Here is an 18,987-nt window from a genome sequence, read left to right on the forward strand (position 1 = left end):
ATAGATAGATAGATAGATAGATAGATAGATAGATAGATAGATAGATAGATATACAGATGATAGATATATCACAACCTGTGTGTATATATACACATAGGCATATTTATTGGTATATGTTTGTGTATGGTATACACATGTGTTTCTTTGGTTGTTATTATCTGTGCATGTAGGTGCTGGAGCTTAGTCAAGTATACTACTGTTCTCTTTCTTACTTCCTGAAACAGGATTTATATACTGATAACGCTCACCATTTTGGTTATACTGGCTAGCCAGTAAGGCTCCAGAATCTACCTGTCTTCACTTTCTCAAAGCTATGTGTCTTAGTTGGGGGTTTATTGGTATGAAAAGACATTATGACCAAGGCAAGACTTATAAATGACAAATTATATTTGAGGCTGCTTCACAGGTTCAGAGGGTCAGTCCATTATCATCAATGTGGGAGCATGGCAACATCTAGGCAGGCATGGTGCAGGCAGAGCTCTGGGTTCTACAGCTTCATCTGAAGGCTGCTAGTGGAAGACTCACTTCCAGGTGGCTAGGACTAATGACACACCTACTCTAACAGGGCCATACCTCCTAATATCATCACTCCCTGGCCCAAGCATATACAAACCATCACATTCTACTCTCTGGCCCCAGTAGGCTTGTTCAAACATAAGAGTCTATGAAGGCCATACCTAAACATAGAATACTGCAAAATACATTTAGTCCAACTTCCAAAGTCTCCATAGTCTATAGCAGTCTCAACAATGTTAAAAGTCCAAAGTTCAAGGTTTCTTCTGAGATTCATCCAATCTCTTAACTGTAATTCCCAAAGAAAGACATGAAACCAGCTGGACAAAATCTAAACTCTACATCTCCATGTCTGATGTCAAAGCTGTCTTCAGATCTCCAACTCCTTTTTAATCTTTGTTGAATGCAACAGACTTCTTTCTCCTTGGCTGGTTCCACTTCATTAGCAGCTTTCCTCAAGAGATAACTCACAGCTCTAGACTCTTGAACATCTTGGAGTCTCCAATGCAACTGCAATGTTACAGCTTCTTGTTTCAATGTTTGGGATCCACACAAGATTTTCTGGGCTTCTTCTAAGGGCTGGAGTCACTTCTCCAGCTCTGCCCTTTATAGTACTCTAAGTTCAGGTTCAATCTACTCCACTGCTGCTGTTATTCTTCCCATGGTACTAGCATCTTCAATGCACTGGGGTCTTCAACTGCAAGTAAGCTTCATGAATAGCCTCTCACAGGCCCTCTTCATGATGTCAAGCCTCAGCTTCTTTGCATGACCCCTTCAGGCCTGAGTCTTCAACTGCAACTGAGGCTGTACTTTTACCAATGCTTTTTCATGGCCTCTCACAGTGCCAAGCCTATGCTGTGCTTTATGACCCCCTTCATGCCTTCAAAATCAATACTACTCGGGTGACTCTTACACACCACTAGGTACAGCTTCAGCATGAGGTACAACCTTGACTGTCTCTAAAACATAGCTTCTTTATACTGTCAGAAAACACTACCCAGATTTACCTCAGTGACGCTGGTTTCTTTTTAATCATCACTAATTTCTTAGCTCCAGCTAACCAGCATCAATTGCCCCAATCGTTTCTTCTATTTTTCACTCTAAATCCAGATCCATGTGGCCAAACCTGCTGAGTTCTGCTGCTTGCTGAGGCTGGAACATAGCCACCTTGTTCCATTACATTATCACCAGCTTTCTGTTTTCTAACTCTTTGGCTGTCCTGGAACAAAGTCTGTCCAGGACTTGACTTTGAACTCAGAGATCTGCATTGCCTGTCTCCTAAACACTAGACTTGAAGGTGTGGAGGTGTGGTCAACTAAGCCTGGATTTAAGGTTTTCTTCACCTAGAACTTGCTCTGTCTCATGCTGGCCTTGAATTCAGAGATCTGCTTGGCTTTTCCTCTGGAATTAAATGTGTATACCAGCATGCCTGGATCTAAATTTAGCTGGGTAAAATCTTGCCCCAAAGCCTCACTCCCTTAATCTCCTATCTCCTTGAGCACAAAAGTCAGCTCCATTTCAGTTCCTGGTGCCCCTTTAATACTATTTTTTCTTTCTCATTTTGCTACACTTGGTTAAAATGCTCTTCATGAGACTTAACCAGATAACCAAGTCTATGATAGGAGATTCTGAGACTTCCTTTGTCAACGTGACTAATCTGAGTCTCTTCATCTTAGCTTCAGGCTGACTCTTCAGACAACAGCAAAAAGTAACCACAGTCACCAAACTACCACAAAACAGCCTTTAGGCTACATATTGCTATTCTCCACTGACACCTCTTCAGGCAGGTCCACATATTTCAAATCATTCCCAGTAACAAAGTCTTCTATATTCCTATTAGGATAGCCCATTAAGCTCCATTTAAAGCATTTCACTGCTGTCCAAATCCAAAGTCCCAAAGTATGCATTCTTCCAAACAAAAGCATGGGTAGGCCTATCACAGCAATACCCCAGTCCCTGGTATCAACTTTTGTCTTAGTTAGGTTGCTGTGAATAGACACCATGACCAAGGCAAGTCTTATAAAGGACAACATATATTTGGGGCTGGCTTACAGGTTCAGAGGTTCAGTCTATTATCATCAATATGGGAGCATGGCAACATCTAGGCAGGCAAGGTCCATGCAGAGTTGAGAGTTTTACATCTTCATCTGAAGGTTGCTAGTAAAAGACTAACTTCTAGGCATCTAGGACTAAGGTATTAAAGCCCACACCAATTGTGACACACCTACTCCAACAAAGTCACACCTCCAAATAGTGTCACTCCCTGGCCAAAGCATATACAACCATCACATTGTGTTTGTAATTATATACCAGACTGCAGTGCATTTGTATGTTGGCTGAGAACATAAACTTGGATTCTTTTGCTTTCAAAGGAAACACTAAACTATATCCTCAGCTCCAAGGCTCTAAATTTTACGTTCTGTGGAGAATTCTTAGCATAATTTAATTTCCTTGCTTCTTATGGGTCTTATTAGGTTGTTTACATATTCATATATATATGAATCCATATATAATATATATGGATACATATATATTTAGAAATGTGCCCATTTCTTCTAAGTTATTGAGTCTTTTCTAATATCAGTTTTGAAACCATTCAATGTTCATCATAATGGTTTTGTCAAAGTATGTTGTAACAAGTCCTCTTTATCACTAATATTATTATTTTGGATTTTTTTCTCTTGTTCAACATTGTTCACCTTTTCAAAGAATCAAATTTTTATCTGATTAATTCCACTTTTTGATATTTAGCCTCAATTTTTATATTATGCCATCATTTGTATTAATTATATCTTTCTATCTGCTACATTGGGCCTTTTACATATTTTTTCTTTTCTAGAGTGATATTTACTTATGCATGAGTACATACCATGTTTGTCTTTCTAGATTTAGGTTACCTCACTCTAGATGATATTTTATAATTCCATCCACTTGCTGGCAAATTACATGATTCCCTAGTTTTTAATGGCTAAGTAATACTCCAGTGTGTAAAAGTAGACATTTTCTTTATCCATGAAAATCATTAGTTTTTAATATCATTCAACATCAATGAACTCAATTGGGCACTAAAAAGGCACAGGCAGGCTGAAAGTATGGCTATGAAAGGAGGCCCCATCATTCTGCTCCATAAAAGAAAAGCACCTCAACATTAAAGATAGACATTACCTCAGAGCAAAGGGCTTAAAATATATTTTCTAAGCAAATGAACCCAAGAAGCAAGCTGGAGTAGCCATTTTATTGTGTATTAAAATAAACTTACAACCAAAATTAACCAAAAAAAAATGGAGATTGTCACTTCATATTAATCAAAGGACAAAACTACTGAGATGATGTCTCAATTCTGAGTATTTATGTCCCAAGTACAAGGGCACATATTTCTGTAAAAGAAAAATTACTAAAGCTTAAATCCCATGTTGAATGCCACACATTAATAGTCAGACACTTCAGCACCTGACTCTCATCAATGGGCAAATCATCCAGACAGAAACTAAATAGAGAAAGAGTATAACTAACAGATGGTATAACTTAAATATACCTAACAGATATCTACAGAACCTTTCACCCAAACACAAAATAATACACCTTCTCCTCAGCAGCTCCAGAAGCTTTTCTAAAACTGATCATATACTTGATCACAAAGCAAATCTCACCAGATACAAGAAGATTGAAATAACCCCCTGTATCTTATCAGAACACTGTGAAGTAAAATTGGTCTTCAACAACACAGAAACAACAAAAATCCTCATGGAAACTGAACAACTCTCTATTGAGTCTATTCTTGAGTCAAGAAAGAAATAAAGAAATTCAAGAATTTTTAGAATTCAATGAAAATGAATGCACAACATATCCAAACTTATGGGATATGTTGAAAGCAGTACTAAAATGAAGTTCATAATACTAAGTGCCTTCATAAAGATATTATTTATCTTTGATTTTTTAAAAATATAACTTGCAGCTATAAATTCCTCGTATAACTGCCTAGCCTGTGTCTGAAAAGCTCGGTTAGTTTGTGTTCATAATTTTGACTCTACTGACATCTTAATTTTTCAATCATTTCTTCAATGACTAACTCTTAACTCAAATCATTAAATCAAATTGTTCATTCAAAATTGGTCAATCTCTAAATGTTTGTATATTTTTTAAGGTTAGTATAGCTAGTATTTTTCATTTGTATTCCAATGAGATCTAATAAAATTCTGAATGGTTATTTCATTTGTGTTCTGTTTATTTGTTTTGTTTTTGTACTTGTATATTAAAGCTTGCTTATTGACCTATAATGTGGTCAATTTTGGAGGATATTCCAAGTGTCACAGAGAAAAATGTATGTTTTCATTTTTAACCTTAAATACTATGAATATTGTTAATTATAGTTGATCTATTGCTTAGTTTAACTCTGATCTTTCTCTACTGATTTTTAGTTTGAAGAACATATCTAAAGATGAGAATGGTGTTTTAAACCACCCATCATTATTGTGCCTGGACCTATGCAGTATTTTATTCCTCTGAGTTTTTGTTTTGTGAAATTGGTCCAGAGATTTAGTGATTTAATATTTACAGCTATTACATCCACTTGGTGAATTGTTTCTTTCCTAAGAATTCAGTGTCCTTCTTTATATTTTTCTGATCTGTTTTATTTTAAAGTTTGCTAAAACTCCTCTTTGTTTGGTAATCTGACTTTTATTCTGACTTTTACAATTTTGAGATGTCTTTTCCTATCTGTATGTGCTTCTTGGAAAAACCAGATAACTGGATTGTGCTTTCTAATTCATCATGATAGTGTCCTTTTTTTTTTTAAATCTGAAAAGTTAGTGTCATTTGCATTCAGGGAATAATTGAGAAATATTTGCCATTGTTTAGTTTCTCTTGTTTGTTACTTATTGTTTGTTTGTTGGTTGGTTGATTGGTTGGTAATTCATTTTTTCTCATCCAAGGAATTTTAGATTTTAACTGATATGCTTTGTTGAACATGATTGCTCCCTCCCCGTTCTCTCGGGTATTTTTGTTTGTTTGTTTTTGTTTTTGTTTTTCCCCATTACTTACATGGACTGTATTTTAACCATCAATACTATATGTATTATTGTCCATCTTTTATGCATAATATTCAAGAATTTCTCAGCAGTGCTGGATTAGTTGTCAAACTAAACTAGTGTTTGGCCTCTAATAATTTTATTTCTATATTTCAATAGATAATTTGTCCTGGTATAGCAACTTGATTTACAATTATTTCAAAGCAAGGTATATATTATCATGGACTTTCTTTGCTTTTTAGATTTATTATTCTGATGTTTCAGCCTTTGTATGGAAGTTGATTTTTTTCTGTTACAGATTTTAGTACCATTTCATGGCTCTGTGTAGTTGACATCTATAGAATGATATGTCATAAAGAGGTTCTTCTCTGGTAGATTCTGAGACCTACCTTTCCTTATTATGTTTGAAAATTCTTGGCTAAATCTTTACTGAAAAGCTTGCCTAATATATAGGCTTTATCTCAACCCTTCTTTTACAGCATGAATTCTAATGTTTGGTCTCTTGAGTATATTTCGGTCATCTTAGAAATGTGTGTCCTGTTCATTGTTTTGGTTTTTTCCTTCTTATGTGTATAACAATGTTTCAAACTTAGGCACTATTCCTGATATTTGTTTTTCAGCTTGGTCATGCCTTTTGGTAACACTTTCTGTTGTGTAATTTATTAGACCTATGTAATTTAATCATTCCCAGAATTTATATCTTCTATTTCAATATCCTGTTTATTTTCTGAAAATTTCCTCCATGTTTTACATATTTCTTTCTAACAGGGTATGGATTATTTCATCTACACTTAACATTTTTGTCTATGACTTGAGTTAATTTCATGAGTTCAATTTCTTTGATTTAGTCTGAATTCCTTATTTTCTAACTTCAACCTTCTACCTTGTCATTGGATGTTTAAAATGCTGTACTCTGTACACCTTCTGTCAGTTCAGTTATCTTTTCATCTTTGGTAACTGCTAGTGGAGCTATCATAGTATAGTGTTATCTCATGATATTTTTCTCCTTTAGTGTAGTGCTTTGTATGCTCATGCCCTATGGTTTGTAGTTTTCCCTCTTTCCCACTGTTTTCATTAGCTTTGTTTTATGAGAATACTCATGGTGTGTTTATATTCTGAAGGAAAGTCTACAGCAAGAGTTAATAAGATGACTTCATAAAGGTTTCTCTGATAGTTACAAGGTTTTACTCTTATCCTAAATTGAGTCTTACACAAGGATTATAGATGGCAGTACTAGGATAATCTTTGTAGATATGCCCTATTCTGTCTTGAGGAGAGTGACAGAGTTATGATGTTTGTCACTATTTGCTTTGAAGTTCCTTAGAGTGGACTTCACAAAGCACATGAACCTAGCAATAGCCATTTTGAGATATGCTTGCTTTTAAATTATTGTCTGCCTTTGCAGCCCCACTTGCAGTATATTTACTCAGATTCCCCATCTTGCTCTTGGGCCCTCTCATCACTGCATACTCTGTTCTTCAGACTTGATTGCGCTGTGTGATTCCCTTGCATGCTAGTGTATCCTAGTGAAAAACTGACAAGTTTAAAGAATTTATATGTTTGTGTAACTTTAAAGTTTGTGTTTTTCCCCCACTATACAAATAATGTCTCTAAAAATAAAAGTTCATTGCTATTTAAAGTTAGGTTCTTTTTAAAGGAAAATAAACTCCACCAGAACCTTTGATTTCATCCTCTTTGCTATCTAAAATTATAACTAAAATGTAGGAATTATAAGACATTTTAGGTCTTTTTTTTATTATTCACTTTATATCCTAATCGCTGCCCCTGTTCTTCTCCTCCGAGTCCCACCCTTACAAATTCTTTTCTGTATTGCTCCCTTAGAGAAAAGAACAAAATAAATTTACTTTAACACATGGAAGTGAAAGAGAAATAGCATTCTGTGTTGCTGGCATAATTATTCATTCATTCATTTTGAGAGAAATTATGTTTTTCAGTCCATTATTTTTTAAGAAATGGAAAAGTATGAATTCCTCAACTGAAAGAGTTCACTTTTCTGAAGGTTTTTAGTCTTCTTTAGTTTTTAGTCGACTTGACATAACCTGGAATTAACTGGGAAGAAGAATCCAGCTTAAGAAATGCTTCTACCAGCGCTGGCTGGCAGGAGCCTGAAATAACTGTCTCCTGAGAGGCTCTGCCAGGGCCTGACAAATACAAATACAGATGAGAATGCACATAGCCAAACATCAGACTGGGCAAGGGGTCCCCAATGGAGGAGTTAGAGAAAGGGATGAAGGAGATGGAGAGGTTTGCAACCAATAGGAAGAACAATATCAACCAAGACCTTTCCCCCAAAGCTCTCAGGGACCAAACCACCAACCAAAGAGTACTCATGGGAGACCCATGGCTGCAGCCACATATGTAGCAGAGGATGGCCTTATCTGGCATGAGTGGGAGGGGAGGCCCTTGGTCCTGTGAAGGCTGGATGACCCAGGGTAGGGGAATGCTAGGCTGCTAAGGCAAGAGTGGGTGGGTGGGAGGGGGAGCACCCTCATAGAGACAGAGGTAGGCGATAGAGGGTTTACGGAGCAGACACTGGGAAGGGTGATAACATTTGTAATGTCAATAAATAAAATAACCAGTAAAAGATTTAAAAAAGAATTTAATAAAGTTGTATTGGATAAACTTTAGTAAAATAGGTACAGTTTATTTGAAGAAATAAGTATGGCTTTGGTAATCTGTTTTGAGATTGAATCATTTAATGGCTACAAACGTTTTGCTAAGATAATAAAAGCAAGTTTGTCTTGGTAGGCTGAGAAGTTCATATACTAACTGAATATTTTGGCATCCTAATTTATGGTTATTTTATTTAACTTATATAAAATCTATACAGAGAAACATCTGTAAAGCATTGAATTTGCTATATTTATGTTAAAATCACTCATTCAGATGTTTAAGCATAATATATAAACTTTATTTACATTCCTAATTTATTAGATCAAGATGTCTGCAGTTATTTTCATCAAAATAATTATATTGTATATTTTTAGTATAAATTAGTTATCGTTTATTTCAATCTGAGACATAGCTGAATAATATCTTATAATAATTAATACTTAAATATCTGTATACCAATTAAGTCACTTACACAGGATTTTTATATATAAATATGATGTTTTAAAAATGTGTTATAAATTGAAAAATCTAATTATCTTTATAAATATTGTTTTGTGAAACAAATCCCAGTGGGTACATCATGGATTTATTTATTGTTGGTTTACTTGTGGTTATGTCTTTTGTAAAATTTCTATACGAACAGTGTATAATTAGAATTTGCATCAGATTTAATTATAATAAGACAGTTATATAGAGCAATAATAATTAAAGAAAGAGAAAATTAGTATTTAACTAAAGAAAAATGCCTGAAAGGTATATGTTTTAATAAAGAAATGCATTCTCTTCATTCCAAAAGGTTTTTTTAAAATAAGTAGTACTAAAATGAAATGCATAAACTACATTCATGTAGGGAGATAATCCACAGTTAAATATTAGTAATTGATTACATTTAAAAAGATACGATAGTTCGTGAGTTTAGAATAAATGATGCCACAGAAGAAATCCTGAATTTTAGGATAAAGTGTATTGTTAGTCAATCACTCTCTTTTTTTATATATATAAAAACAGTAAATGGTTTATTTTTTTTCTTTCTTTTTTTTTTTTAATTGGATGATTTATTTACATTTCCTATGTTGTCCCCTTACCCCATCCCCCACCACCCCCTCAGAACCCCCAATCCCCTCGACCCTCCTCCTTCTTCTCTGTGGATGTAACCTCTATCTACCCCCCCCCACTCCCACCTCCCCACCCTCAAAATTCCCACCCCCTGGGGCATCCAGCCTTCATGAGGTCAAGGTTCTCTTCTTCCACCTATGCCCAGCAGGGCCCTCCACTTTTACATATTCAGCTGAAGCCCTGGATCCCCCCCTAAGTGCTCCCAGGCTGGTGGTTTAGACCCTGGGAGCTGTGGTTGGTTGGTATTGTTGCTCTCCTCATGGTGCCATAAATCCTTTCAGCTCCTTCAGTCTTCACTCTAACTCCTCTATTGAGAACCCCATGATCAGTTCAATGGCTAGTTGTGAGCATCTGCCTCTGAATATGTCTGACTCTTGAAGGCCTCTGAGGAGATATCCATATCAGGCTCTTATCAGCATGCACTTCCTGTCTTCCACATCAGCATCTACCTTTGGTGATTGCACATGGGATAGATACTCAGGTGGAGTGGTCTTGAGACGGCCCCTCCTTCAGTTTCTGTCCCTCACTTTGTCTCCATATTTGCTCCCTTGAGTATTTTGTTGCTCCTTCTAAGAAGGACCAAATCACCCTCACTTGGTCTTCCTTCTTTATGGGCTTCATGTGGCCTGTGAGTTGCATCTTGGGCATTTCAAGGTTCTAGGCTAATATCCAATAATCAGTGAGTGAATACCATGTGTCTTCTTTTGTGATTGGCTTACCTCACTCAGGATGATAATTTCTAGTTCCATCCATTTACCTAGGAACCTCTCGAATTCATTGTTTTTAATAGCTGAGTAATACTCCATTGTGTAAATATACCACATTTTTTTGAATCCATTCCTCAGTTGAAGGACATCTGGGTTCTTTCCAGCTCCTGGCTATTATAAATAAGGCTGCTATGAACATAGCTGAGCATATGTCCTTGTTATATGTTCTAGCATCTTCTGGGTATATGCCTAGGAGTGGTATAGCTGGATCCTCGGGTAATGCTATGTCCAATTTTCTGAGGAACCGCCAGACTGATTTCCAAAGTGGTTGCACCATCTTGCAGTCCCACCAACAATGGAGGAGTGTTCCTCTTTCTCCACACCCTCGCCAGCATCTACTATCACCTGAGTTTTTAATGGTGGCGCACACCGGTAGGATTTGCTGAAGGAGGCAGAGGCAGGAGGATCACGAGTTCGAGGCCAGCCTGGGCTACAGTAAATGGTTTATAAAACTCTATCTTCTATGAATATCTAATAAGTTATTTAAGGAATTAGATGCTACATTTGCATTTAGTAGTATTCTCAGGAATATTTGTTCTCTAAGATAAAATTTTTGCTGATGGGCTATTTTCAAACTGGAAGATAAAATTTAAATGAAAAGAGCTCTGGAGAGAGTAGTGGTAGAAGACTGATATGTTAAGAAAGAGCAGACACAATCAGGGAGAGCATTAAGTGGGGAGGAGTGTATGAGAGTGATGCTGAGGAGTGTGGGGTTGGAACAAATGACATTAGGGCACGTGAAAAAGTCATGGAAAACATACAATCTTACAAGCTTTAGTTTCATTGGAGACACTCTACACAGGGCATAACAATATCAAAGGAGCCATATACTATTAAACAAAAAGCCCCCAAAACCATTGTCTCCCTTCAAGTTGTTGGTTAAGGGAGACTTTAGAGAACCTCAGTATGGTCTATGCTTTTGCCATTGCTCTTGGATGTCTGTCAGGCAGTACACCCTAGGATATGGTTTGTTTTTATCAAAAAGAAATCTTTTCTTCAATGGAAGAAAAGTTAATATTTTTGAAAATAACTGAGTTAGATTCTAAGTGTTTCATGTTTTGCTAACTGGGGATAGCTTGGATGCGTGCATTTTTATTAATTATTTTAATTTACGTTCCAAATGTTGTCCCCCTGGTCCTTCTCCCAGAGGTCTTCACTCCATCCCTTTCACCTCTGAGAGGGTGCTCCATACCCCCAGTTATCCCCCTTCCTGGGGCATCAAGTCTCTATAGGATTAGGCACATCCTCTCCCACTGAGGGCAGACAAGAAAATCCTCAGCTACATAAGTGTGGAGGTCTCAGACCAGTCTGTGTGTGCTCTTTGATTGGTGGCTTTTTCTCTAGGAGCTCCCAGGAGGCCAAGTTAATAGACACTGTTGGGCTTCCTATGAGGTTGCCATCCTCTGCAGCTCCCTTAATCCTTCGCCTAATTCTTCCACAGGGTTCTGCAACTTCCATCCAATGATTGATTGTGACTACATGCATCCGTCTGAATTAGCTTCTGGTAGATCCCTTAAGAGGACAGCCATGCTAGGCTCTTCTCTGCACGTACAACATGGCACCAATAATAGTGGCAGGGTTTGTTGTTTACCCGTGGGATGGATCCCAAGTTGGTCTTGTCACTGGATGGCCCTTTTTTGACTCTCAGCTCCATCCTTGTCCCTGAATTTCTTTTAGACAAGAACAATACCTTCTTTAATTTTAAAACATTTATGGCTTACAGGAAAACTACTCACACTTTTATTTCTCTAAATGGCTCTGGCGGAGAGATTATCAAGCAAATGTGTGGATTCTCTGCTTCATTATCTCTGTCATGTGCTGCTTTCATTATTTTAAATATAATTATTTAATATTCATAGTTACAGGTTACATGTTTCATTCTTCCTTACCCACTAATTAATCTGCCTGCCAATCACTTTTCTTACAGAACTCCTTGCCATGTGCTCTATGGCTCTATCTACTTCTGCCTGTATGTAACTGGGTGTGAGACTCTACAGGAGTGTGGGTAGGCTCTCAGAGCCTGTATTCCTGAAGAAAACCAACTTTTCCTGTTGATGCTGGCATTAGAAACCAGTGGATTCTCAAATCGAGGCAGGACTTAATGAGCTCCTCTGCCATCCATGCTGGGAATTTGGTTAGCTTACCCTTGTGAAAATCCTATTATTGTATTCCCAGGTGTCAGTTCATATATGCAACTGCACTGTCTTATCTAGCAAATATTGTTTCCTTGAGAGGAGGATTGTGATATCAGTATCCCATTTGTAGCTAAATACTCCACATTCTTATTCAGTGAATGTTGACAACTTATGGAATTCTTTGTTAACCAACATCTGGACAAAGAAGGTTCTCTGATTGAAGTTGAGAGATACACTAATCTAATGGAATAAAGATAAGATTTCAGGGAGAATCTTATTACTATTATCATTTAGCACAATAATAGTACCTGGTTCTGTTCTCCCATAGAGCCTATAACATAGCCAGCTATAGCCAAGTTACTGGCACCAGACCTAGGTTCCATCTGTTATGTAGTAGGTCTTAAATCAAATCAGAAAATGGTTGATTTCTCAAATAATATTCATGCCACTGTTGCCCAGCCAGTAGGGATTAAGCTTCAAAGTCAATGTCAGCTTCCTTAATCCATGTCCTATAGCACAAATATTTGAGGTCTTCAGCATGTTGTCTTACTATCAAATTCTCAAGGAAAACCATTATCAATGTCTATAGCCTGTAATGTTTGTGAAAATGCTGTCCATGAGACCAAAAAAGAACCATAAATTAAATAGAATTTTCCCATATTTAGTGTTTGTATTTTATTTTTTTATAATACCCTGAATTTTCAAATGGTCTTGCATTACTTTGTCTACTGCTACTTCTAGGCTTGAGCTAATTTTTATTTCTCTTGGCATGAATTATTTTCTCTCTATGTAATGCATGAACACTTAGTAAGATAAATAATTCATTTTTTGACATGTTCTTGTTTTCTTCAGTCATTGTGTGCCAAACTTATCAGTCTCTTCACTTACCACCTCAGTTTGCTCCTTTTTTCCCTCTTTATTTTCTAAGGAAACATCCTGCGAATATTCAGTAAATCATTTTTGGCAACAAAAATAATGAACTTACTCAGCTCTAATAATCTCCTTGTTTCTGGAGCATTAATAGACATTTATCTAGCACCAAACAGAATTTATAAATAATTTATTTTTAAAGCAGTACTGTTCATCATGGAATTATAGATAAATCTGTTTAGAGCAAATTTTGAGTGGTTTTAAGGGTGTAGCATTCTTTCAAAGTAATTACTTTGAACTTACCAAATGCATTGTAGATATATTTCATTCTTTAAGAAATGTAGGTGAATTTTACTTAAACGTATTTTATTCCTTAGAAATACTATGTTAAATATAGACTGCATACTTGATAGCTTGTTCCAAAAGGCCACTTGTTCTTATTCTCTCAGCAGCCATTGACCTCCTGTAGCTGTTCTCCAGGGGTGGACCACGTGGAGCATCCCATTTCCACTGATGTCAAACAGTGTTGTTTTCATCATACTTGATCCATTGGGAATATTGTTGAGATTTTATTGATTCATTTCCCCTGAAATTCTAAACAAATAAAATTATATTAAAAATATAGGCTATACAGTCTATGACATAGACATATATAAAATAATTGTATCATTATATTTAAAACCTTAATAAGATGCATCTCGTGAATTTCTCACGCAATTTTATTTTGCCTCCCAGATTATCAGTGGAGAAAGTTCCAACAGCACAGACACTGGCTGTGCATCCTGGCTTAGCCTGGTGACTGGATCTTCTCATTGCCACGTTTGCTTTTGTGTTTAACTTTATGTGTTTACAATAGATGCTTTTCTTCTCTCTGTGTCTGCCAAAGCAGTTCCTGCTTATTGACAGGCCAGGAAGAGGGGCACTCCTTTGTATATAACATAGAAAATATAAAGGAATATTTGCTATGGTGATAAATTACTTTCCACAGAAAAGAATGAGAGAAAATGTTCAAAGATGATCTAGGAAATACTCTACTGTGTTGAGCATACAATATTTAGTAGGCTACCAGTAATTATTTTAACATGAGTAAACATCAAGACTAGACAAATTAAGTCCCAGTGGGTGCATATGTACTAAACCTTAGTATGTTTATTTGAGTTAAGAAAACTTCATTAATATACGTAACCATTATATACAACATAATTCTCTTTAATCATTAAAATGTCACCCTGAAGCACTGGTGCACTGATGCTTTGTGTACAGTCAGCAGTGGTGAACACAGAATAAACACTGGCAAATTATGATTATCTGAATTTTATAACAAAATAAACTCTTTGCTATATAAAATATATATATATGCTAATAAAAATAATTGAAAAGAAAACATACATAAGAAAAAAGAACAATGTAGAAGTATAGTTATTCATAAAACATCCATGAAATGGCCTAACTGAATGGCACATATGTTTATTTTATACTTCCTTGGATATACTTCCTGAGACTGAACAGCTTTTGGTATAATAAAGTCACAGAACAAATTGTAAGCATAGCTTTGCCAAAAACCTCATGCCTTAATTTTTATCTACTGATGTTCCATTTAAAGATAACAGCATGAGTTTTTGTTTTTTGTCCAACAGGAAGACCCACCTGTATCTGTGCCCTGGGCTTTACTGGGCCCAACTGTGGCAAGACAGTCTGTGAAGATTCTTGTCATAATGGTGGGAGCTGTGTTGTGACTGCCGGGAACCAGCCTTACTGCCACTGCCAGGCAGACTACACTGGAGACAGATGCCAGTACTGTAAGTGAAAGTGTCCTCCCTCAGCTTGCCAGCAGCAAGCTTTGATGTTTGCATTAAGTAATGCTATAGTTCCTGACTGTGCTCTTTCTTCTCTTTACTTTAGCCACATCCCTTTTTCCATGTTCTTAAACTTTTTTCCTGTCACTTAAACACTAATAATTTTTACATTATTTTATCATATTCCAAAAGATTTTATTCATTTTCTTTCCTAGCTTAAATTCAAAAACTTTCTATTCCTGGAAGCCTGTAGGGATCTTTACTCTTTCCCATCCCCCACCCTTCATAAGTAGCACAACAAGTGACAGCCCAGATTGTGTTCTAATGGTCTCATCCTCCGATGCCTAGACAGAACCAGAATTTCTCTCTCCAGTTTCCTAGACCTTTTGCTTTCTATCAAGGTGTTTCTGAAAAAGACAAATACAAGGCATTCTGTACCAGTATCTATAGTCCCAACTTCATTTCCCTGTTCTCACCTTTTAACAGGTAGCATCATTCTTTCAAAATATTTTTGTTGTTATTTTCCTGTCTCTATTTCTCCATCAACTTCACTTCTGTTAATTTTCTGCCTTTGCTGTACAAGAGAAGGATCTCTTACGAGTTTCAAGTTGATTAATTATGCTATGTTCAGTGATCAAGCCTCAATTCCTGTTTCACATTGGCTTTCATCAATTTATTGATTCTTGTTTCTAAAGACATTTTCTTCACTCATTTTCCATTTTTCCAATTTATATTTTATCTGTTGGTTATTTTTGGGGTCTTTTGTACATCTTTCTGAGAGTAAAATATTACCTTCCAGCTTAAACATTGATGTGATCGCAAGTACTATCCTCATCTGGGATTTTCTTACCCTCTGTACAGATTCCTATACAAAGTATCACATTATACAATAAATTTATTTTTCTTTTCAAGATGCTAATTTCAATGCATTATTTTCTATTTAATTCCATGAATAAATATTATTTTAATATTTTTAGATGTTTTTTCGGGGGAAAGAAATTTAGAAACCAGTGTCTAGATGACTTTTACTTATTTATGGGGTTTTTGTAGCACCTAAATGATGACTCTAAGTCTGTATCTCCTGCTGAATCTCTATGTAAACTTAAGATATGATTTTCAGTTTTCTGAGAGAGTTAATCTTATCATACAGTTGCCCTGACTTTTTTGTTTAACTTTGAATTATCACACTATTCTTACTTGAAATGTTTAACAAGGAATATTCATTATCAGTCCAAAATAGTGGAAGTCCTTATTCTGCAGGCTTTTATATCCATTTTTCATCCTTTGAACACATCCAAAATGTGTACTGTGCTCATTGTCTCTACTCTCCCTCAATCGTGCAAGCTGCCAGGACCTGTTGGTTTTCTTCCTAACTGATATCTACCTTCCTCTCTCTGCCTCTCGTGTACATTATTGAGTGACAGTCACATTTATATTTTTTATGTAAAATAAGTTTTCTGACTATTTTAAGCACATTCATTGAAAAGTGTGTGTGTGTGTGTGTGTGTGTGTACTCAGATAATGTTTTTTCTCTTGTTCATTTTCTTTGTTCTCCAATGCACTGGATATATATTTTTTTTTCTTTAGTGTTGTTTCAAGGAGATTCCACCAGTGCAGCATAAAGAGTCTTTTCCATGGCATCCTGGTGTAAATTGTTAGAGCCAAGATCTGAGCCAGGCAATATCCCTCATGACTCAGTCTTTAAATTCATTTAATGTCCCTCAAAGCATGCCCACATGTATGGTCAGTTCAGGAAGCACAGGAAACAACACATAGCCATGCTATGTATACTAGTTTATTTGACAGTGCAGCATTGATTATCCTGCCCTGGCATTACAGTGTGACCACATCTGCTGTAGCAAGGAAATGGTTAATTTTCAGTTTCCATTTCCTTTTTAAAACTTTATTTCTTCTCATATGAGGCCAGGCTCATTTTAACAATATATAGATGTTACTATATTATACCTACCATACCTTGTTATGAAATTCTGTGTGTCCAGAATAGCAGTCTCATGAAAATACAATCCAGATACCCTTGTGCTCTCATTTCATGGGGCTCTTCTCCATTCCCTCATTCCTTCATCTCTCTTCCATCAGCCTAGCAGAGGATATCAGCATGACTGCTTCCTACTAATGCAATAATTTCCTTTCTTCTTTTGTGCTCGAGCATTCTTACAATCTATAATGACTTCTAGGAAACCATTTCTAGGGAAGGGTTGAATTTATAACCTTTCCTTTATTCTAGTGAAACCATAGTCAAGAATATCCTCCATATAAATGAAACATCTCTGGCAATGAGACAATATCCAGCACTTGCTAATACCCTTTGCAAATCATTCATGCCCCACTCCCAGTTTAAAGTGACATTTTCAACTTCTTCTAAGTCTCTATTTTTATGTCTTCTGGCTTTTTCCACTCTGTTATGTTGTTTATTATAGGTTCCTCAGATATGAGACTTCTTTAAAATTATATCTCACAGCAGGAGCTGATGAACAAATAAATAATAATTTCATAGATAACTCTAAATGAAGGTGGACTGAAATTTTTAAAAAATCAATATGTTGTTGGAAAATGTCTGGTCTATATGTTAATAATCTAAATCGTGTGTGTGTGTGTGTGTGTGTGTGTTGTTGTTGTTGTTGTTGTTGTTGTTGTTTCTACTGCTGCTGTTTGTTTTGTCTTTGTTTTAAAGGATCTTGTATATTTCAAGCTGGCCATAAACACACACACACACACACACACCATGTGATGAAGAATGACCTTGAAGTTGTTATCCTTAATCCTCCATCCTATCTTCAGACTTCTCAGAATACAGAATGTCATACTACATTCCATTGGATTCAATATTTTAAAATCTCTTGGTTCATTAGCCTAGTCTACCAACTGATGCATTGTACTCTATCAGTTATCCTTCTTTATTTTTAAATTGAATAATCAGCATTCTTGCTACTTTTTGACTTAAAATGCTCTCATTATAGAAATTTATATTCTTGCAAAGAACAGATTCAGTTAGCTTGCATCTTAATTGACAACTTAATAGGATCACAGTGTGTGGTAGCCCACTGCTTTACCAGGCTGTACTATCCTCACTATTAGCAATCAGAATGCTTTTTACTGCAAAGCACTTATTTAAATTAACCAATTAATCTGTAGACAGAGGTTAAATAAGTTGCCCAAGGACTTGAAGCAGTCAGAATTGGACCAGAGGAGTTGTTGATCAAGATGTCTGCAAACATCCAGGAGAACATTGATGCCGTTCTCTGGCTTTGCCATTAAAATGACAAATCTAACATCTGATGAAGTGTAATAAATTCGGAATCCATCAATGTGAGTCAGCAAAGTTCTCTGAGCCCAGTGTCCTGTCAAAAGCATGTCTGGCATATGCAGTGCCGCCCCAGCCCTGGTAAATGAAGGAATGACAGATAAGCTCATTATGGCACCTAATTACAGGCTTTTAGTGGGAGGTAAAACATCAGTCTTAGCTGTGCTGAGTTAAAACCTCTCAGCACTTCAGTAGCAAGGTAAAATTCAGAGGTCTGAATGCAAATTAATGTTTGCTTAAGAACAAATAGAGCTGAATTTTCATATTTCTTTAAAGTCAAGATTCCTGTTATCAATCAAATCAAATAAGCACAGCTGATAGAGCCATTATTTGTAAAATCAACAATATCTGAGGGCAGTAATACTAAACTATCCACACTACCACTGGGATGAGTTTTATAAGTATCCGAAATTAAATTGAAGAATTTATTCTTATACTACTTGTTAGTTACTGTAAGATCTGAAGTTTGTACAACTCCAAATTCAGGCTTCTTTTTTTGTAAATCCATACCATGTGATACCCTGTACTTACAGTGGCATATTGTAAACTGAACTTCCAAGTTTCTACATCATTAAAAAAAGGAATTTTAAATTTGAGTTATTAAGCTAATAACAAGCCTATATAGACAATTAAAACAATCATGTTAAACAAATGAATATTTTTAGATGTTCTTCTTATTAAAAAATGAACAGGAACTGAGGCCATAACTGCAACACGATATATACATATATATATGAAATCATAGATTTATGTCCCACTTTTTGGTTTTGGTTTGGTTTTATTATTTTTGATAATCTCTTTGTCCTT

General features: G+C 36.0%; 1 protein-coding gene across 1 annotated transcript in view; it reads left to right on the forward strand.

The window, feature by feature from the left end:
* The window catches only part of Lrp1b (LDL receptor related protein 1B), a 1,533,520-nt gene that overhangs the window by 1,470,487 nt on the left and 44,046 nt on the right, over positions 1-18,987 (forward strand). The window contains exon 83 of the mRNA XM_028754677.1: positions 14,700-14,861. Within this exon, the coding sequence (XP_028610510.1) occupies positions 14,700-14,861 (162 nt within the window). The remainder of the gene's footprint in view (positions 1-14,699; positions 14,862-18,987) is intronic.

This window comes from Grammomys surdaster, unplaced genomic scaffold (genome assembly GCF_004785775.1).
Source record: "Grammomys surdaster isolate TR1022 unplaced genomic scaffold, NIH_TR_1.0 126035, whole genome shotgun sequence".
NCBI classification, from domain to species: domain Eukaryota; kingdom Metazoa; phylum Chordata; class Mammalia; order Rodentia; family Muridae; genus Grammomys; species Grammomys surdaster.